The 21,490-nt window shown below is 41.4% G+C and overlaps 3 protein-coding genes across 10 annotated transcripts in view; 2 read left to right on the top strand and 1 right to left on the bottom strand.

The window, feature by feature from the left end:
- The window catches only part of LOC119009242 (dickkopf-related protein 3-like), a 39,472-nt gene extending 25,327 nt beyond the window's left edge, over positions 1–14,145 (top strand). For 4 of the 7 annotated variants that reach the window (XM_037080285.1, XM_037080284.1, XM_037080283.1 and 1 more), the window contains 4 exons: positions 2,265–2,406; positions 2,587–2,761; positions 2,851–3,052; positions 3,834–4,153. In XM_037080285.1, the coding sequence (XP_036936180.1) occupies positions 2,272–2,406; positions 2,587–2,761; positions 2,851–3,052; positions 3,834–3,894 (573 nt within the window). In that variant the 5' untranslated portion in view covers positions 2,265–2,271 and the 3' untranslated portion in view covers positions 3,895–4,153. Of the gene's footprint in view, positions 1–1,759; positions 2,407–2,586; positions 2,762–2,850; positions 3,057–3,833; positions 4,154–12,709; positions 12,811–14,005 lie in introns of those variants that run through there. The other 3 variants (XM_037080287.1, XR_005071667.1, XR_005071669.1) reach the window with 3 other exon arrangements.
- On the top strand, positions 4,804–10,478 carry tectb (tectorin beta). Of its 2 annotated transcripts, none has more exons than XM_037080279.1 (11): positions 4,804–7,234; positions 7,324–7,399; positions 7,602–7,792; positions 7,904–8,055; positions 8,135–8,237; positions 8,385–8,488; positions 8,597–8,680; positions 8,966–9,128; positions 9,538–9,616; positions 9,857–9,889; positions 10,137–10,478. In XM_037080279.1, the coding sequence occupies exons 2-11, from the start codon at positions 7,333–7,335 to the stop codon at positions 10,208–10,210; spliced, it is 1,050 nt and encodes a 349-aa protein (XP_036936174.1). In that variant the 5' UTR covers positions 4,804–7,234; positions 7,324–7,332; the 3' UTR covers positions 10,211–10,478. The 2 variants fall into 2 exon arrangements, with proteins under 2 accessions (XP_036936174.1, XP_036936175.1); XM_037080280.1 differs by having other exon boundaries at positions 4,808–7,234; positions 8,165–8,237.
- gucy2g (guanylate cyclase 2g) lies at positions 10,619–21,479 on the bottom strand. The gene is made up of 22 exons (XM_037080272.1): positions 20,740–21,479; positions 19,745–20,093; positions 19,547–19,671; positions 18,602–18,784; positions 18,357–18,501; positions 18,052–18,187; positions 17,853–17,956; positions 17,605–17,771; positions 17,369–17,503; positions 16,730–16,813; positions 16,442–16,546; positions 15,549–15,620; positions 15,156–15,324; positions 14,915–15,070; positions 14,642–14,819; positions 14,277–14,417; positions 13,999–14,191; positions 13,242–13,416; positions 12,939–13,037; positions 12,680–12,771; positions 12,493–12,594; positions 10,619–12,348 (listed from the first exon to the last, which is right to left on the bottom strand). Exons 1-22 carry the CDS (start codon positions 21,100–21,102, stop codon positions 12,253–12,255), a joined length of 3,369 nt encoding a protein of 1,122 aa, XP_036936167.1. The 5' UTR covers positions 21,103–21,479; the 3' UTR covers positions 10,619–12,252.
- Positions 21,480–21,490: the final 11 nt, after the last annotated feature.

Raw genomic sequence — 21,490 nt, 5'->3', positions numbered from 1 at the left:
GAGATGCTTTTGTGCCTCTTCAAAAATATCCAGTGGTTTCGCTCTTATGACGACGTGATACGACACGTTTTATAGAAATGTTCATCCGTTTCACAGCCTATGACACACACACATGTGAATATATGTGTATATATATGGTTTGCAGAAGTACCTCATTGCAACGGGAGGAGAATTTATTGATAAGTGAAGAGCTTATCAAACAACACACACACCAAAGTTTGTTACAACTCTGCCAAACGGTGGACTTGTGTCAGATTCACATCCTTGGATATTTTTAGGGACACCTGGGGATGTTTTCACACAGTTTCATGGCATCGGAAGTGGGTGTTTATCTGAAGGAAACCTGGACATATTTCCAAGTTTCACGTTTAACTTATCTGTGGATTTGCAGAAATGTACTTAACCAACATTTATTCTGGTGACTGGGTTCATGTATTTCAACAGTTTTGCAGCTTGATATATTTCTAATCATTAATTCATTCATACCCCCCTTAGTGTACTGCTCAATACACATGAAGCTACATAATCTGGATACAATACTTATTTACATGTTGCTAATTGATCCAGTTGCGTCTATTGTGCCTCCTAATTGAACGCCAATTACGTCATTAGTCTGTTTTGACAAGGACTTAACTACCTGCAGATATCTGAGATATCTACGTTACCAATCTGTGCTGTCTGCCACTAACAATATGTAAATTACTAACAATTATCCAGGCATCCGAGTCTGAGTGGAAAATACTGAATGCTGATGGAACAATGAATGCTAATGCTAAAGCTATTCATGAGCACAAGGCAGAAAGTTGTGACTGTGAACTTTACAGCAATCTGACGACTTTGAGAGTCATGTAGTGCGACAAAGGCACATTTCTGGGAGATTTCTTCACAATGTGAGGGTAGAATTATTGCTCTTCTGACTAAAACCCTTAATAATCCTGTCTCAAAGTGTTACAAACCTTTATTACTCAGACTGTACAGACAGTCCTGATTTGTTTTCAGTCTTCTCGCCCGTACCTGGTAACCACCCACTCACATTTTTCAGGTAAAGGTAAATAAAAGCTGACTGTACAATCGGAACAACAGATGAAGTTTAGACAGGAGGAAGGCCGTACACATTGTCAAAGCAGAAGCTTGCAATTTGAGAAACAACTGTCACTTTTACTCCATGATAATATGTTTTAGGCAGAACAGCATTTTATTTTGTTCTCTTTCATTGGCTTATTTTCAAGCTATACTGAGAATGTCTTACCAAACTTTTCACTTAAAACAATCACCTCACCCTAAAAATGCAAAATCTGGAAATTGGAAATTTTAAGGGTATCATGTTTTCATTCTTTTTCACTGCCGTGGTTTATATGTGGTGTGATGTGTGGTCTGGTTCTTTCTTGGAAAGTTGCAGAACCCAGAAATTGTTGAGAAAAAAAAAAAAAATGTGCAAAAAAAAAAAAAAAAAGAATGTTGTTTGTTTCCCTCGAGCAACTTGTCTCCCCTCTATTCACTCCCCCTCTCCCCCCCGAGAACTAATGGCTGATGGTAATTACATTTAATGAGATCATGGGGTTGTCTGCAGGGTGCACTTCTGCAAATTGCTCTCAGCGTGGGGTCTGGAGTGGGATAGGGTAGGGGCCAATGGGGCAGCGGAGGTCGGGGCCAGGAGTGTTTGCCCAGTGTTCGGGACGGCTTTAGCTGTCACTCAGTGAGTCGTGAAACATGTCATGCATTTGTCTGCCTTTGTCCTCCTCGTTTGTTTGTCTGGCAGAGATAACCACGCGGAGGTGGTGCTCGCCGCGGCTCTATTGTGTGAGACTGTTGTCAGCCCATCACGTCCATCCGTCCCGTCTTCTGCCTCCCTCTCTCTCTCTCTCTCTCTCTGCTCCACGACTGGTCATTTTGCCACTATTTTCTGGCTGCAGGGGGTGACCTGGGCAATTTAGTTAATCTATTAACTACTAATTGTCTCCTCCTACCCTGTTGCTTGGACAAACAACCTGGTTGGGGGGGGAGTGAAGCCCCTGTGACCTATAAAAGTCGTTGCTGGAAGAGGAGGCAGCCACTGCCACTGCATGGATCCCTCCGGTCCTGACTTTCTACATGTTTACTGGGACTTTTGAACTTTGGATTTTTATTTGTTGCAGGCTCAAAGACCAGTGACTCATCTTTTCTTTTCTCTTTGAGTCACCCTGTCTTGAGTTAATCATTTTTTAAGTCTCTCTTGCCCCGATTCCTTTTGATTTATTCGTGCGGCCGGTGGAAATGTTGGGCAGTCTGTGGATGCTCTCCTTGTGTCTCTGCTTCTCCTGGACTGAAGCTCGTATATGGGCCTGGATGCTCAACATGCCTCACAGCCCTCCAAAAGAAGGAGCAAAAGCACTGAGAGAAAGCGCTCCTCCAGCCAAAGCAACCACGGTAAGACACCTCCTTCCTTAACTTTTGTTTAATCTATTGAAAAATTATCAGAGCAAAAATATGTGTAGCTCTGAAGTTTTTCTTCCATAACTTCATGATCAGGATTTTTAGGAACATGCAGGACTTACATTTCTAACAAAAGCCTTGGTAAGATTTTAACATTTCCCTCTTTTTCCCCAGGTTGTGTGTGACCACGACAGGGCCTGTGGGCGGGGTTTCTCCTGCGATCGACACTTTGGTCTCTGTGTTCCTCTGCGAGGGGAGGGCCACTACTGCCGGAGGGATGCCCAGTGTGTCCGCGGACTCAGCTGCATGTTTGGGAAGTGCCATCGCAGCATCCCAGACGGACAAGAAGGTAAGAGTGTGACAGTCAGCACGTTTTTAAAAAGTGAAGACAGATCAATACGACTGAACATGAATTAACCGATGTTTCCTTCAATCCAGGCGCCAGATGTAAACTCGACAGGGATTGTGGGGAATCCATGTGCTGCGCTCGCCACCACGGCGAACAGGTGTGCAAGAGACGCCTGATCCGCGGCGAGAGCTGCTTTGTTCCCGACGGTGGTCTGGCATTCAGCATCAACCAGATCTGTCCGTGTGACGAGGGGCTGCTGTGTCGTGAAAACAGCGGATCGCTCCAGAGAGAGTGAGTATAGCAGCTGAAGTTATTTAGTCAACATAACACGAGCAGAAGACGGATTGAAAACAGATCCCGGATTTGTCCAGAACTAAATCTCTGATGGTTTTTTTAGATTGTAATGTGTTTAAACTGGCAAAGTTTGCTCAAAACCATTATTATGAAAAAAAAAAAAAAACTTGATTTGTGCTCATTATGTTCATTATTGTCCCACAATACATTGCATGAAAGAAATGGAGCAGCTGCTCACAGCTGGGAAAAAACCAAATTAATTTTGTATGCTGGTAAAACAGCTCAGAAATCCGAAGAACAGCAATTAAATCCTTTGAAAAACATTTTGATGTTCATTTGCGAAGTTTAATCAGCAGTGACATTCCAAAGTCGCAGCTTTATTGGATTTCTTAATTTCCTGTTTGTATAAAAGGTTACCATGTTGTTGTTGTTTTTTATATACAAGTTACCGCTAACAAACTTGATAGGTGTGCTGGTGTTTCCAGAGGACGAGGTCCAGTGATCATGGTTTCGTTTAGTCAAAATAAACTCGCTGACAGAAAGTCGGGTTGTTTTCTGGTTCACTGTGTACATGATGCTAATGAAAAGTGTGTTTTGTCCGCAGCCTCCCTCACAGATGAATCTAGCCAGAGTATCATGAACATAACTGTTGATATGACTAAACAGGATCTCAGTCAAGTGTTTTTTTTAAGAATATGCTTCAAAGTGTTTAATTTATTTGTCAGTTTTGATAGTGAACGATTCAGACGGTCTAACCTCAGTTTGTTTTGTCTTTCAGGAGAGATTTTATTTACCAGCCAGACCGAACAAGTTGGACGTGTCAAGTGCCCAAACGCTGACGTCGGCCTCGACATTAAAGCTATTTATTATGTAAATATGTTTGTATATGATTGTATATGAAAAAAGAAAACTTGTATTTCCAAATAGTTTTGTTTATTATTTCATTTTGTACGTTCTGACAAAAGCACTGCTGTGTGTAGCTGACGTGTCTCATTCAGTGTCTTCCTCGATGCGTTTAGTGATCGTCGATTATATATAAATGTCTATCCGCCCTTTGATTTACTGTAAAGAATAAAAAGAAGCATTTTCCACAAATAACGACTCTGTCAGGACTCTTTCCTTACTAATAAATCCATGACATAATGTATAGAGGAAAAAGGTTTTGCTGCTCTCTTGTGGTGAACATACAGGAGAAAATACAAAAGCTTGTGATGATTGTACACACAGTAAACTCTAGTGTAAAGCATTTTGTCGACACAAGTATTTCAAAATCAAATATGAAGTTTGGGTGATGACTTCACTTCTATTCATCCAGTTTGAATTTGACTGTGGTTTACATTGTTGTCAGTGTACAACACAGAAGCAGACAAAACAAAATAACAAGGTACAGAATAATAAGAATTGGAGACGGGTGGATGGTCAGAGCTGTGCTGTACAATACATGTGAAAAGAAAGTAGTATTTAAAGACTAAAAATGGGATAAATGTGTGTACATGGTGTGGATGGATTATGTTCATTGTATACAACATGCAGGATTAACACAGGATGATTTATATTTACGGTGATAGTGAATGATGATATTTAAATGTTTAAAAACTGCATTTTAAACTGTAAAATGTGGAAGAAACTGTTCTTGTGTCTGAAAAATAAGGAGAAAAAAAGTTCAATTTGTCAACAGAATTTGAGCCACTGTTGGGGTAAAAAAAAAAAAGATTTAGAAGATAAAGTTGTAAAAACTTGACTAATAAAAGATTTAGTGTCAATACCAGTAGTGTCAGAATCAAGAATATTATGAAGAAGAAGTCACAATTTGTCGTCATCTCGGGTGTGTTTTCGCCAAGAATTGCTTTAGTAGTTTCTCATTTGGACACAAATATAAATCATACGGACACGGAGAAGTGAATTAAGCTGCAGGAGTGTTTCAAAGAAAGTTCTTCCTCTTTTGCTGCTTTGAGAATTTGATCACAATCAGAAGCCAGTAATACAATCTGACATGTTCTGCGTGAAGGAACAGCAGCAGACCTTTGACAGACATGCGGGTGGAGTAAATATTTCACATTTTAAAGATAAATCGTGGCTGCAGTTTCACTTTAAAGCTCATTCAGACACATGCACACAGACTCTGTCTCCTCTGGGTCACGTTTCTTGGATCGCGGGCCGCGGTTACATAACACGGTGGAACCTCTCTCGTTGTTAGCATCACCAGATGCTGTAACGCTAGCTGTCCCCTGACCCATTCTTAGATCGGTATCTTCCTCGGACTCCCCATTACAAATTCCCCTTTCGCTCCATTCAGATGCTAATCGTCTGCAGTTTGCCCCGTCTATTGCTGGGTGACTTGAATCGTTCTGTGAAGGACATTAGTGTCTAACCTCTTTGCTATCCCATTACAGCTCTCATCATTAAGTCTTTGCAAGGAGGTTTGTGAACGTGTGAATGGAGCTGCATTTAAAAACTAAGAGCGATTTCAGACCTCGTCTGTGCATTGGCAGCATTTTTAGCGCTGCTGATTCTGACTCGATGCCGAAGCCTTTCCCTTGTGCAACTCGAGTTTTAATGTGATTTAGATTCAGGAGAAACGCACATAAAAACACAAGCTCCCCAGGCTTGAGAGAACATGATATAAACCCATAAAATTATAGTAAACAGGCGAAGGAGAACAGACGTTTGACAAACAAACCAGAGTCTGCTGAGACAAAAAGCGATATCTAATAGCACGAGACTGTGAGAAACCTTATATTACTGAATGCTGCAAAACACGGGCTTATCGTCTGCACCGAGGAACACTAGTTACCAGTGAGTGCCAGAATCTTATCTGAGCTGCCATCACATTTTGAAGGTATCCATACATGTCTGTTTGCACTATTTAGCTTCTTAAATGGTTTTCTGTTTCCGGACGTTTTGGCCTCTCTTGTCCCGAGAGGACAGAGAGAAGGAACAGGAGCGTCTGTATTCAAATTATACCTGTAACATCAAAACACATCTTATATTAAAACACTCTTTCACAGTGAGATATGGTTTGTGTCAAAGAGGTATTTTATTTCAAGATATTTTATAATAATGTGACACTTTGGGAAATTTGTGTGTGTCCAGTAGATATGAAAGGAATATTCCCTTTCCAGGTGTCCATTATTAAGGATTAATGGACTCAACACTATCCATTAATTCTTGATAATGGACCCCTTGAAGGGCATTATCCCAATTATATCATGTATACATGTGCATGTATATTTTCACGTGTTTTTGCGATCAAAACAAGATTACACTTTTACAGGAAATATGTAGATTTCCCTGCCAACAACCTGAAAGTTTGACTAGTACCTGGAAGAATTATCATGATCCTGTAAGGTTCTTATGCTATGGAAATGTTGTTCAGTACTCAGTAAATAGGACGAAATTTACTTTGTGTTCTTGTGCTGTCAGAAGATTTTAGGAACTGGGAAAAATGCCCCTCTCAGAGAAAAGTTTGGTTCACGAGTTTCCAAGTTGATGTCATATGATGCTGAAACATGATGGAGGAAGGGAAAGTATTTGACTCAGCTCTTAGCCAGAAAGCTAACATTATGCTAGCAAGAGTCAATCCGGTCAATAACCTCATGTACAGTTGACAGTCAAAGTCAAAGTCATGTCACTATCCCCAAATCAATATCACGAGGGTTTGAACTTTATTGGAACTATCTGGGATTATATAATTACACAACTCAACAACAAAATATAACAAAGGCCTCGTAGTTTCATAGAATACATACTGACAAGAAGTACTTCAGAAAATGTCACACTCACAAGGAAATTATACACGAAACAAAGAGTTTTCCCTCCTTCAAGTTATTGTTTTTTATTGTGTAAAATGGAGTAATTTGCTGCATTCACGTCTCAAGAAAAGGCTCCTTAAACACCCTGAATGCTAATCCCGTGAGACGCTGGTCATTTGAAAGTCAATGTCCGAGCAGCACAGAGAGCTTTTGTGAGCAGCCTCACAATGGAGCTCTTAAACCGACCCTGCCAGGGGGAGAGACGAGAGAATGGGGGAGAGTTGATCACCCTCACCTGTGACGGTATAAAACACACCTGGTCAAGCTGTCGGGATGTTGGCTGTGGAGTCACCGGTGCTGGTAACCTGTTGAAGAGCCATGAGGAGCCTCTGACATCAGACGGTTCAAAGGTGTTCTCCCCCAACAGGTGAGTCTTTTTTTCTTTTATGACAGATTGACATCATTATCCTGAAATCTTCTGTCTCTGCTAAGATGGAATTCATATTTTCTCTGCAGCATCGCAGGATGGCTTCTGTCGGTGCACTGTTAATGTTTCTGCCTGTTGCGTGGACGTGCTCGCCCCAAAAAGCAGGTAAACATCTCCTACAGTGTGAAGATTTGTTTGGACTGATGTTCTAATGTCATATTAGCTTCCAGAAACACCTGTTGCCCTGCAGAACCCACATTATCATTCAATTCAAGGAGTCATCTGTTTGGTCCATTTGGAGTTTGACAATAAAAGTGAAGACCTGAACTAGTTTCTAAAGTTTGTCTCTGATTGGATCTCATTGCAGACTATGTTATGGTGTCATGCTTCCCCAACGCCATCATTGCCAACGTCCCAGAGTGTCCATACGGCTGGGAGATCGACCAGCTGTCTCTGGGTGGAGTCTGTTACTCCGGGATTCACAGCCCGGGCTACTACCGCTTCATCATCTCAGACCTGACTCCCAAAAACCACTCGTACTGCGGCACACAGTCTGAGGTGAGACGCCAAGCAGGTGTTAAAGTCCTGGGTCACGATAACTGAAGTACCACGGAGAGTGATACTGGGGAAAAGTCTCTTCTGATGCTGACTGTCCTTCGTTCTCCACAGTACATGCCCGGCAAAGACCCCAAGTACATCTTCTACAACTCCATCGTGTCCAACGACACGTCGCTCACAGTCAGAAACCAGCCGGTCAACTACACCTTCAGCTGCATGTACCGAGCAGCCTACCTGGTGAACAACGCCGTCTTCAGCCAAAGGTAAGCATCAATCCGGGGGCACGAGGCGACGACAGTTACCGCGTGGATCGTGTGTGCATTCTAACCCAATGACTTGCAGCGTTTTTACTAAACCCTCTGCTTTTTCCAGAGTGGCTACAGTTTATGTCAACAACGGGAGTTTAGGCACTTTTAGATCACAGTTGTCTATGAATGTGTTCACGGTGAGTAGACGCTCACAGATTCAGTTTCTCCAGTGGAAGACTTGTTTAATGCTATCTTTGATGTGTTATTAGATCAATTAAGGTGTAATATATCATTTGCATTGATTGTAACGGAAATAAGAATAAGAAAAATGATATGTTTGGTAGAATTCAAAGTTCCTGTATGCCAAAGACGCTCCCTACGTGATCGACACTTCTGAGATCGGCTCTGAAGTTTTCATCGGCATCGAGGCAAAAGGACTCAGTAACAGGTAAATCAACAAATCTCGACATTTCAAGATAAGAGTTATAAGATTATCTTCCATTACAGAGTCGATACCTCCAGATCTCTAACCCATCTTTGCTGTACCACCTCTCAGATTTAAAGTTGTAATAAACAACTGCTGGGCGACTCCGACTCCGTACTCAACAGACAAGAAGAGGTGGAGTCTCATCATTAACAGGTACGACGTCAAACCTGTTCAACTGGTTCAACTCAAAGATATAATAACGTAACATTTCCACATTCAAATGTCTAAAAATGACTAAATCTGTTCCTGTATTTTGATGAGTTGGTCCTTACATTATCCCAAATCATTCAAACCAGTGGAGTCGGTAACTTTAGTGAAGGGTTTCATTTGATCGCCTGTCAGTGTCACTTCTTTCACTTCCAAGTTTATTTACATCTTCACGATTGGTTGATCAGATTCAACAGAAGTGGGATTGAAACTGTTTCTGTCTGCCAACAGCTGCTCCTCCGACAGCACTGTGACTATTTTTGAGAACGCCAAAGACAGCCGCTCCATGTTCAAGTTCAACTCGTTCCGCTTCCAGCGGCTGGAGAAGGTTTCGACGGTGTGGCTCCACTGTGAGGTCCAGGTTTGTGACGGCGACAGACTCATCTGCACGCCGGTGAGCACGACACTGACGCTACGATAACAACTTCTTCTACTGATGTTGTTTTCAGACTCATACTTGTAATCATATCATCAGCTTATAAACATCAGACTGTTAAACATTTTTATTTATTTTCTTTCCCATTTTTACGTAAGTAGAGACAGTTACCTCACAATCAAGTATTTTATATTGTCGTACTGGTAATTCTGCTTAAGTAAAAGATCTGAACTTCAGTTTAATTTCCTTTGGCTCCTTCTTATGATCCTCTAAAGGTTGGTTAATTTGTTTTTCTTTCGTTTGTGCTGCGTTTCAGGTTTCTAACGTAACAGTTTAACTCTTTCTAACTTAGAAGTACAAATTTAAAGTACTTCTGAGTTAAATGTTGAGAAGCGACCCATGTTTCTTCCTGTGTTGTTTCCTCCAGGGCCCCTGCTCTTACAGAAGTCTGTCCTCACAGCCAGAACCAAGTGGGGGGATTCTGACTGCTGAGTTTCACATTAAAGGTACAGTACACCATGTAGTCAACACAGACTGGGGTGTTTTTAACTTCTCGTCCTCCACAAACGTCCTGAAACATTTGAAGTTCACAACTTTCTGCAGGGTGAAGCTTAAATAGTTTTGAGTGTTGGGGGACTTCATTATTTCCCCTCTTTTTAAAATAAGATAATTCAAAAGATGTTTTTTTTGGTGCTGTAGAAGCTTTTATTTTTTCAATATGATATATTGTCTTTATCTCCTGACAGGTATCGGGTCCTCCAATAATGGAAACATAAAAGGTAAACAGATGTGATGCAGTGATGCATGTGATCAAAATATATTTGACTTCTATTAGAAAATACTGAGATCAGAGTCCAACACGTGTCATTTATTCTGTTGTATATTAAAAGTAGACTTTTTGAAGCAAATTCTAGTTGGATTAATTGATTTTTTTTAGAATAAAAGTCAATAGAAACTCTTGAATTCTACGTAGAAATCACAGCTAAGTTTGATCTTCTGTATTTTCTCTGTCTTTTTCCACCACAGGCTCATCACTATTCATCCTGCTCGTAGTCCTGATTAACACATGTTTCGATTCAGTAAATGGATCAAGAATGTAGTCAAAACATTTTAATTCAGTCTCATTTCTTATATATTATTAATTTACATCCGAACACACACACAGAGGGGAGTGTCACCCAGGACTCAGGGAGCGTTTGAACACATTCCTCCCCAAATGATTTGTCTCATTTTCTCACACATATAAACTGTAATTAGCACATTTTTGAGATGTTGTATTTCCTCTCCTGAGTGGATTTTCTTTAAAATCTTACATACATTACTCACTGTTTACTACAATAAAGATTTAATGGGAAAAAAAAATGTAAATATGGTTCTTGTCCCCTTTTTTGTTTCACATGATGCACAAACCTTTTCAGATTTAATCCAGAAATAAACATAAAACAGGTGGAGAAACATACAACATTCATATTTCTTCTACTCTAATTTTATCAAACTGGACAACTGTGAATATTTAAATCGATTTATTATAATATATGATAAATAAATAACCATGTTTGATGCATACAGCTCACATACAAGTTATAAAACACTGCACGTCTTCTTCACTTCTGAAGTTATATCGTTTGTTGCAGCCACACTCAATAAAACACATTATAAATGCCATTGTTAAGAGTCATTAGAGGTGCTAATTTTCATTTATTCATTATAGATTTAATTATGTGTCTTTCTCTGACCGCCATGCAAAGTGTGACCAAGACTGTCTCCCTGCCTTAATTATTGATGTTTGTCAAAGTTAAATGTTTTTTATATTAATTTAAAAAAAACTTCTTTTGTCTTTGCTGTGAAAAATATAAATATTTAGGATTAATCATCATGAATCAGGGAAAATTATGTAAATTAATCCAATCAAATGTGAGCTAACCCTCTCGGTGTGGAAAGTAACTGAGTACAGGTACTGTACCTGAGGACAATTTTGTTATCGTGTCCCCATTTTTTCTGACTTTGTAAATCTATTTTATCACGTTTAATAGGCAAATATTGTGCTAATAAGTTTATTTGTTACCTTAAATTACTGTGCAGATTCAGAAGCTACTCAGGATTGTGTAAAGTAATTAAAATCTTATTTACCAGCTGCTTAATTAAAGTGAAGAACGCTTTAATTAATCAATAACTCCTAACTGAGACATTCTGCATAATAAGTTCTTAAAATAAACGTTGTTGTAAAATTAAATTCGGATCAGAAGACTGTGACTTGTAACAGAGTAATAGGGAACTTCTGCTCTCTGGTGTCACTGCTTTTACCTGAAGGGTAACGTCACCTGTAATCTGATCACTTGCCTCCAGTGACGTCACCTAGTGGCTCAATTGCATTGTGGGTAATGTAGGCAATGTTTTAAGTGCTTTTGGTGACCAAACCGACATTAGATTAGTGTGTTGTACAGATCACCAAGGAGAGGAATAATATTTTAATTTTGATGCTTTTACTTTCCTAGAAGTGTAGAAAGAAGGCAAAATGGTGTTTTTATGTAGTTTTAACTCAAATGTTTGTGTCAGTAATTTATGGGTTTTGTTGAAGACAATAAACGTTTGAATATTTGATTGTTGAATCTGCTTTTCTAAAATAAACACAACACTTTGGTTGTTATATGAAACTGTGGTGTCTTGAGTGTAGTTATGTGACCCGATATTAAACAAAACTTAATTCATTCATTCATTGTTGGTCCTCTAAAGACTTTATGATTCACAAACAAAAATTGTTTTGCTGCCTCACATTCAATTTTCATTTGGACGTGCTACAAAGTACAGTCAGTTTGAGTTTGACATTAATCTGTGCATTTTATATTTGCATTGAATTAAATTAAGAGTAAATTAATCAAAGAGTAAACCTGTAATTGCACAAAAGTTACCAATAACAAGATTAAAGGGTTTCTTCAGCCTCCTTCACTAACAGTCTGTGGTCGCGGCTCTTTTTGCTTTCTTTAACTCAGTATTTCACATTTTCACTCTGTCGCCATTTTGTCTTCAGTCGTCCTCTTCACAAGTGGAGGAAACAAGCTGCCTCTGCGTTCTGTGAGACCAGATCTTTACATCTGATTTTTCTTTTTTTATCCGAGACACGGCCTGAATATCCACGTGTTCTTTAGATGTGCACTGATGGCATCGTTGCGTCCGTGACGCGAGCTTTGCTCAGGGGTTTGTGGGCCTTTTTCTCAGCCGCTCTGGGCATCACTAGTTTCTAGAGCAGAGATATCACAAATACTGGTCAGATTACAACTCATCTATATAGAATGATACATATGCTGACTGTGCTTGGATTAATAGCGTCTGATTTGTCTGTGCTGACTGCCGTTATATACAAAGATGGACTGATTAACTGTACCTCTAGTTTCAGACTGTCGGTTGGTGAAGAGCTACGAGGAATAACAGGAGGGTTAAATCCCTGTTTGTTCAGCAGCCAGTAGGTCTTATGAGCCCCTTTGCCCTGTCGTGGACACAAATACATACTGTTAAAACATGTGCTGCACAGTTTATCAGAAAATAAAACCTCATGTGGATTATTAAGTCACCTTTATTTCGACTTGTCCTCTTTCCTCCAGCTCAAATGAACCAGCCTGGACGAGAATGTCAGCGGTGGACTGAGATATGTGAATCTTCAGGGCTGAGGGACGCACGCAGAAGAGAGGCCAGACATTCAAAGGTTCGCTTTTAAAATCTTTTGTTATGAGTCAAAGTTCTGCCAGCCTTGCTTTGACGTAATGCTAACGTGCTAACCGAGAAAATGCTAACATGCTGATGATGTTCGGCAGGTAACTTCAGTTCACTCACGTAAGCTGTTACTCTCCAAGCGAGAGGCCATGTTCACCGTGTCGCCAAACAGACAGTAGCGAGGCATCGTGGTTCCGACCACTCCGGCCACCACTGGACCTTTTAAAACACACAACACATCATTTACATCAGTCACACTTTTCAAATTTCACTTTATTCATGTACACAAGTTCTTTCACACCAGAGAGTCTTTCGAACCAAAACCAGAAATATCGTATTCTACAAAAACAAAACAAAACAAAAAAAAGGACACTGGGTTGGTTTGGTTCGACTTTATTTGTCTCCAGTGGTGCCGTCTCTCACCTGAGTGTATCCCAATTCGAATTGCAAGACACTCGGTCGGCATGTGGTGGATTCTGAAGACCTTGATGGCGCTGAGGAAGTGCAGAGCCATCGTAGATATTTCCAAAGCGTGCTTGTTGCCGTTGCTGATGGGAACGCCACTGGCCACCATGTATGCATCACCGATGGTCTCCACCTAGGCAACAAGCAAAAATGTACTTATTCCATTTAAAAAACTGCCGTAAAGATACTATATATCAAAACAAATTTTACTTTTTAACTTGTTTCAACCAACATCAGTCCTGATAATAACCAAATATTCATTTATTTTCATTTTCAACCATTTTAAATTGTCCTGTCTAGTGAAAAATCAACAGTTGATTCAAGGTTAAATGAAACTCTCCACATTTTTGGGGGGAAACGTTTTATGACTTGGGAGACGATGAGGTCAGCTCTGAGTCTGTGCAGTAAATGCTAAAGCACTGTTAGCGTAGCTTAGCATAAAGACTGAAACAATGGAGGAAACAGCTTGTGTGGCTCTGTCCAGAGGTAGTAATACAGCAATTATGTATACTGGACTGTTTCTGAGCAGGTTATTTTCTAACTTGTTTTAAGTACAAATTAAACAAACAATATTTAGATTTTCTGACTTTTACAGAAAACACTCTACGTACTCATTAACGCTCCTTAAAAAGAACAAAAAACACACGTTTTTTTTTATTTTAGTTTTTGTTATTTGAAATCATATGAAGGACTTTAACTGTTGTGCGTCACTCACCTTGTAGACGTCGTACATCTTGATGATGTCGTCGAACAGGCTGTAGAGGTCGTTGAGGAACGTCACCACCTCCATCGCAGAGCTGACGGCGCACATGGACGTGAAGCCGACGATGTCGGAGAAGAAGATGGTCACGACGTCGTAGCTCTGCGGCTCCACTGATTTCCCCTCCATCAGCTGATCTGCGATGTACCTGCGACCGACGACACACTGACGAGGTGAGGCGAGGCACTCGTGGATTGCTCTGTTTTGATCACATCGTATTGATCACCTGGTACCTCGGTAACATGCTGGAGAGAAGCCTGTCTGCGCGCGTCTTCTCTGCTGTGAGCTGATTGGTCCTCTCCTCCACCACCTCTTCCAAGTGATTTGCATATTTCTCCAGCTTTTCCACCATATTGTCCAGAATATTGCCGTGACTACAGTACAGAAAATCAAGAGTTTATATACGAAATGTTACCTGTAGTTTACCTCTAATAATCTCTCTGTTATGTCAACAAGCTTCCTGATTCTCATTTGCGTTATCCTGTTAGTAGAATTAAGATCTATAACCGTATTAAACATATTGCATCAGCAGGGAAAACAGTTTTTTGGGGGGTATTTTGTGGAATATTATGGGGTTAAGAAAAAACAAAAGTCTGACCCCTCTGGGCTGATTTCTCTCAGCTGCCTCCTGATAGACCCAAACGGTGGACGGTGATCAGGGTTTTCACTCCAGCAGGCTCTCAGCAGCACGTTGATGTTCTCATCACACAGGTGCTCGCACAGCGCCGGTCGGAGGGGTTCCCCTTGGAAAGGCGCCCGCAACTGCATGATGATCTCTGAAGAAAACGTGAAGCGAGAAATTTGAGCCAGAGACGTTTTTAAGCAGCGCGAGCTGCAGGAGTGTGGGGATGGGAAGGTGTGTCAGGCAAACCTTTGGGCTCCAGGTTGAAATCTTGATATGGGTTCAACTTAGAGTTGTACATGAGCTCCCACATGATGATGGCAAAGCTGTAGACGTCACCTTTGGGCGTTCCGTCGATCGGGACGCCGACTTGTCTCAGAAGCTCAGGAGCTGTCCAGTACAGCTCTACAGCACAGCCAGAGAAAAACACGTATGTTACGTCTCCTTCAAGCTGAGATGAACACGAATATTGATATATTTAAGATGATACCTTCATATTTGGGGGTTTCCAGTGGGATTATCTTGTTCTTGCTCCCTGTTTTGAATTCCCAGAGACCAAAACCAGAGAGTTTTATCTGCAGTCGACTGTCCACCAGACACGTGCTCGGCTTCAGGTTCCCGTGAAATCTCAGGTTACTTTTGTGAATGAACTCCATTCCCTGAAACACAAATGTGTTCACAAATGTTCGTCTTGGGAAATAAAATATACATAAAATATATTTGAGGATTTACTTAATAAGTCTAGGTTTTTGAGACAAACGAGAGATGCGTATAAAGAATTTTCTATTCTGGTTACTGGATAAAACCTGGCTACAGCCCTGAGTACATGTATGTCTCTCTGTTGGCAACAACTTGAACAAGCTGAATTAATTAATTAACTCACATTGACGATGTCGTAAGCAAAGGAGAACTTAAACATCCCGTCCAGCTCGACATCTGAAGCGCCCAAAACATCCTGAAATAAAAAAATCATCAAAGACAACATTTTTTTCAAAAATTCAATATTTGGTCAATATGCGGTTGACTAAAGATGAAATAAAATCTGGTTATTTGACCCAGTGTTATGATTAACAAAGTCATGCTTTACCTAAAAACTGTTACACATGTTCTGTTAGTTGGACAGAAAAACTGCAAAGATACATCACATATTATCACCAAACTATAAAAAATGGAGCCTCAGTAGATCAGACGTGGGAAGCCATTTTTTATTAGAGGTGTGTTAACATGCATTTCAGGCTCAGGCCTTGTCCACTCGTACCAAACTGAACCTCATTTCAAGAACATTTGCATCCAAATGGATCCATTGTAAACGTCTCAACACGCTGTAGTTTATATTCCAGCCTATAGGTGGCGCTTGAAAGTCACCAAAAACGGAGAAGAAGAGACGGAGCATGTGCATAAAGCTTGCGCGCCGTATACAGACAGTGGAAGAAGAAACAGAACACAAAGTCGGTTTTCCGTAATCCTTTTGTCGCTCAGCGTAGCAGCAGAATATTTTGACCTAATAACCCTGATAGGCTCAATATCTTCTGAAAGACGAACACAAGCATGTAGTCCGCCGTTGTTGTTGTTGTTGTTGTTGTTTTGAGATGTCGTCGGGTAAAGAGGTCGAGGAGTGGGGCGATGGCGTCATCGATACACAAAGTATGCAGATTCACTGTCCGCATGAGAACACAAGGGCGGAGTTTTCAAATGTTTCCACCCTGAGACCAGGTTTCAAAAACACATGCGTTTACACACAAAAGCGTTTCCATGTGGACGGCCGCTCAGACTCACCTTCAGGCTGCCTTTCCTGCAGTACTGCATCACCAAACAAACATTCGGTGGCTCCACGCAAACCCCGAAGAACTGCACCAGGTTCTCGTGTTTCATCTCTTTCATCTGTCTCCAGGAGAGTCAGAGGTTTGGGCAGAGGTTATATCAGTGCTTCACTTCAAATGTCTCAAAGCGTGAAGAACAAGATGTGCAACAGCATGTTAAACTAGACATTTCTTCTCCGACATCATGTGGACATCTGAAGGTGAAGGTTTGGTTTGTTCTGAGGAGGAACATGAGGAACGTTACCACATTCATCTCTGCGATAATTGAAGGTTTCTGAATATTGCAGATAACGTGGTCCTTGATGTACTTGATGGCAACTTGATTTCCCTGTGTGGAGTTAAAAAAAAAAGTACGTTAGGGTGAAACACATATTCTGGCAAAGTCATTTATGGATACATGTGTTAGTTTTTTGCTTAATTAGTTATTTTCTTCGTGGAGATATTCGTCCTGCCTGATGAAGAAACTTAAAATACTAGATGTCTGTTAAAAGTAAGACTACGCAGCATTTGACTGAAGTAATATAACAAAATGATTCAACACAATCAAAGGTTTTGATTTCACTGCTTGTATTTCACGCTGGTCTGGTTTGACCTGTAGATTTGTGATCTGATGTGAGACTGACCACCAATGAGACGATGTCACTGAAACGACTGTACAGTGTCGTCTGTATATTTACATATTTTCACAAACAGCACCAGAAAATGATTTGTCTCCCCCCTTTAACTATAATCCAATGCTCTCAGCTCTCTATAACTACTCCTGGATACAGCAAACAACATCAGGAAGTCACAGATCAGTAGGTCTCTGGGGAAAATGTCCAAAACACTCCAGTTTTGCTGGTTCTTTACGTGAAGTTACATGTAAAGTGAGTGACGCGGGTACCTGGTAGAGACCTATGGTGCTGTAGACGTGCTCCTTTCCCGCCTTGTCTCTAAAACCACAGCTGTTGTTGGAGAAAGTGGACTGAGAGCCGCTGCTCACACTCTGACTCGCTGTGCTCAGAGATAAACCCTGAACCTGGAGGAGACGCAAACACACCGAACACACCCGTGAGCACAAAACCAGGCAAGCAAACACACACACACGTACACTGTACACATGCAGACAGACAGACATACCTGGGAGTCCCTGATGATTGTGATGTCGCTGTAGTTGATCAGCCACCAGCAGGAATCGTCGAGCCTCGTCTGGAGTCGTAACTTCTGCAGGATGAGGATCCCGATGCACAGAACTGACAGCACGCCGATGACCGGGAAGGTCACGAGCAGAGCCAGCAGGGCGATGTCTGCGTGCCATCGAGACACGAAATGAGTTTGAGTATTTAGTCGTCAATTAACTACGTTTTACCCCAGTTGTTACTTTTTACCATTAGTCAGCCATTCACACAGTTCGTTGTTGAAACCACATTCTGGTTTATCAGAAGGAGGTCTTCCTTTCGGCCAGACCACAGAAGCAAACGCAGATGTCGGCCTGAAACAAACATTTTTTTTGTTGTGAATTATCCTATCCCCAAAAAAAGTTGTGATACGTGTTTTTTTTGAGTTATTCAAAGAGTTTTTCTTTACCGGACATCTTTGGTGTGACTGTCAAAATGGAGGACGGGTACAAACTTGGTGGTGTCTCCCGTGTGCTGAAGGTCGTAAATGGAATAGTCCAGGTTTCTCTCCCCCTGGTCGTCAAAGTGGACGAGTCCAGACGCACCTGCGACGATACAACGCCAGGGATAGAAAACCATCAGTGTGCAGACCTGTTAAAGGGTCAGTTCACCTAAAATAACTATAAGGAAATACATTCTCAGAAAGGTGAAACAGCTTTTATTCATCAACTTAAAAACAGACTAATTTCTTCAATTATACAAGCAGCTACCGACCATGAAATCGAATGTCGTTCCTTTTTTTTAGTCTCTGTAGCAGCTGCCGTCCATCATGAGGATCTTTGCCGTCTTTGAGGACTTCCTTCAGTCCCATCGCGTAAAGAAGCACCGCATCATGCAGATAGGCAGAGTAAGGGCTGATCTGACAACAGAGGAGAGGAATAAAATTAATGTGACAGTGATTCCCCCCCCCCCTTTTTTTTTTTTTTTTTTAGCAAAATGAATGGTTCATTTCTCCTTACTTCTGTTTCAGATGTCAGGTTGCTCCTGAACGGATGTCTCTTTAGTCTTTCAAAGACTTGGTCAAAGAAGTCGTAATACTCGTAGCCTTCGTAAGATCTCTGGCCGATGATAAAGACCATGTCGAACGCTCTGATGGCGTCTTGGTTGGCTCTGCTGTTCAGGGCGTATTTCCACAAGTTATCCTGTTCCAAAAAAAGATACAAATGAAAAAAAACAACTGATGAAGATGCTGAAAAAGAAAATCCAACTAGAGATGATGTTTTCAACCGCCCAGAGGTGCTAACATTAGCATCATTTCATGCTGCACCTGCTTAAATCTGCCAGCGACGGCTCATTTCAGACAAAATCAGCCGTTGCAGGCTACGGTAGAGAAGCCAGCTACCATCAGCCTCGGTCGGACCTTTTTGTTTCACACATTACTGAAGATACGATCTGAGAATGTGTCATCAGAACAAATATTTTTTTGAGGATATCAACTGTTCTGTTCACCATCAACCCCAGTAATTTGCTCGGTAGCCTCAACTCAAAAGTTGGAGCAGGTTTCTTTGACTTGAACTGAAAACGGTGACGTCTGTTGAAATGTCTGATTCTACAGTTTGGACAGAGATGATGGAGGAGGTCATTCTTCTTCTTCATGTGATAGTCTGACAGCACCTTCTCCATCTTTTTACTGTCAGCTCACCTGTTGACGCCTCCTTGACTACAGTGGTTAGGCTCAAACTGATGATCTGGTTCGTTTGATTATGGTTCCATGAATCCCGAACGGACTTCGTTAAATAATCAGATCTAATTCGGACGCAGTCGGCAGCTTTGCCACGTTGGTTATCCAACTTTGTTCTCTACAGACAGATTTCGGTCTCTGTAATCTTTTTATTTTACGTGATGGTACAATGACTTCTCAGCTGAATGTGCGTGTAACTGTGCATTTTAAAGGTTTTACTCACCACACTGCCACTGACCTCAAAATACTGAATCAGGAAGAACACATAGTCACCGTTCATCAGACCCTGTCGCTCAGCCTCCAGCAACAGAGCCATCGAGTCATCCTTGTTCGTCAGCACCACAATGACTGCATGACAACAGGAGTTATTAAGTCAAATCAACTTTGTATCCAGTTTTTAAAGTGCTCGTACTTTCCTTACCTCTGGCGACTGTTGCGATGTACTTAATGTTTTGATAAACCAGCTGAGGATTGCTGGTGTCAAACTTGACCGTGGCGGCCAGTTTGAAGTTTGCCCTCAGCGGACTCTCGATGGTTTTCCACAGAGCGTCGACTTTGTCCCACGTGTTCGACTCGAATCCTCCTCCGATCATCGCTACGTGACTCCATCCAAAGAACTCCAAGGTTTTCATCAGGACCTCCGAGCTTCTTCTAAGAGGCGGCACAATTTTGATGTAGGAATCGTAGATGTCACCGTTGTCCATTTTGTAGGATTGTCCCACAAAGCCGAACATGGGGATGTTCCATGTGGATGCAATGAGACCAGTGACCTGGAAAGCAGGTTCAGTTTAATTTCAGTTTAATAAGGAAAGATTTATAAGATACTTTCTAGAACCTTTGCAGCTGGTTTACGTCGCCATTTAAGTGGCAAATTCAAAGAAATAATATGTGTATATTCATGAGATCTATCAAGCTTCCTATCCAAAATGTTAGTTGCAGGACTACAGAATCATTTTGAAGGAACAAATTTGTGAGTCAGTTGATTACACAGTCTCATTCCCACCGCGTCAAAAACTGAAAGTTTGGGATGACGGCCGACCTGCAATCCCAGAGTCAGTTTTTTAAAACCTAGAGAGGGACTGAGACTGAAAAAATACAATTTCTATGTTTAAAGAAGTTTATAAGGCTGTCATACAAAAGAGGAAAAGTAATTCTGACTTTTTTTTCTGTCTTGAATTGTGAGATTAAAGTCAGAATTCAATTTCAAGAGCAAAAAAAATCATAACTAAAATAAAAAGAAACACCTAAATATGAACTTTTTTAACTTCTTTCCACCAGCCTGAAAGACGTGATCAAATCAAAACAATCCATCATTTTGAAACTGGCCTAAAAACACTGTTTTCACCTGTAGTGTCTCCTTCTTCTACAGTCAGTTTCCATGAACACACACCTCACATCACGTCACAAGAATCGTACCTCGGCTTCTTCGGGACACGCCGGTCCGAACAGCGCGGACACGTTCTCTTTCCACACCTGCTGGATGAACCCTCCCAGCGAGAGTTTGGGGTTGCAGTCTGTGTCTATGTACACAAAATCCAGACTGTAGTTCCCCAGGAAGGACGGGTTGGTGTTCACCTTCTCTATAGCGATCTGTATGGCCGAGCCGAGCCGCAGAGCGCTGAAGGGCAGCGACATGTTCCAGGGAGCCTGGAAGCCGACGATCAGCTTCTGAGTTTGAGACCCGTTGGTGCTGCTGTTGACGACGGCGGCAGCTGTCAGCACAAGTGTGACGTGAAGCACAGATAGCTGCCTCATGCCAACCCTCGACATCACTCTCATCCTGTTAGTCGCTTCATGTTACAGCGCTTATATACACAACTTCCCCGGTGGGTGATGTTGGACAGTCAGGGAGGAGAACATGTAAATATATGGAGGAGAGTGGGAGGTACGAAGAGAAATTAAGTCCATCGTTTTCTGGACCGTCACTGTCATCTAACCACAGATGCTTCAGCGCCTCGTTCAGCTGATCAGCCAAGGAGGAAGAATTAAGAGTTTTATTCTGTCTGGTTTTAATGACTCACATCACAACAAACTCCAATCTGAAGTAACGTGAGTTCAGGCAGATTTGGGTGTGATAAGCCGCCCAGTTATCGCCTACGTTCATAAATCCAGTGTCGAAGTTCATCGTAATCTCTGACAGGGACAAAACACACACACACACACACAC

The sequence above is a fragment of the Acanthopagrus latus genome, chromosome 20, assembly GCF_904848185.1.
Source record: "Acanthopagrus latus isolate v.2019 chromosome 20, fAcaLat1.1, whole genome shotgun sequence".
NCBI lineage: Eukaryota > Metazoa > Chordata > Actinopteri > Spariformes > Sparidae > Acanthopagrus > Acanthopagrus latus.
This window is presented reverse-complemented; position numbering and strand designations above follow the sequence as displayed.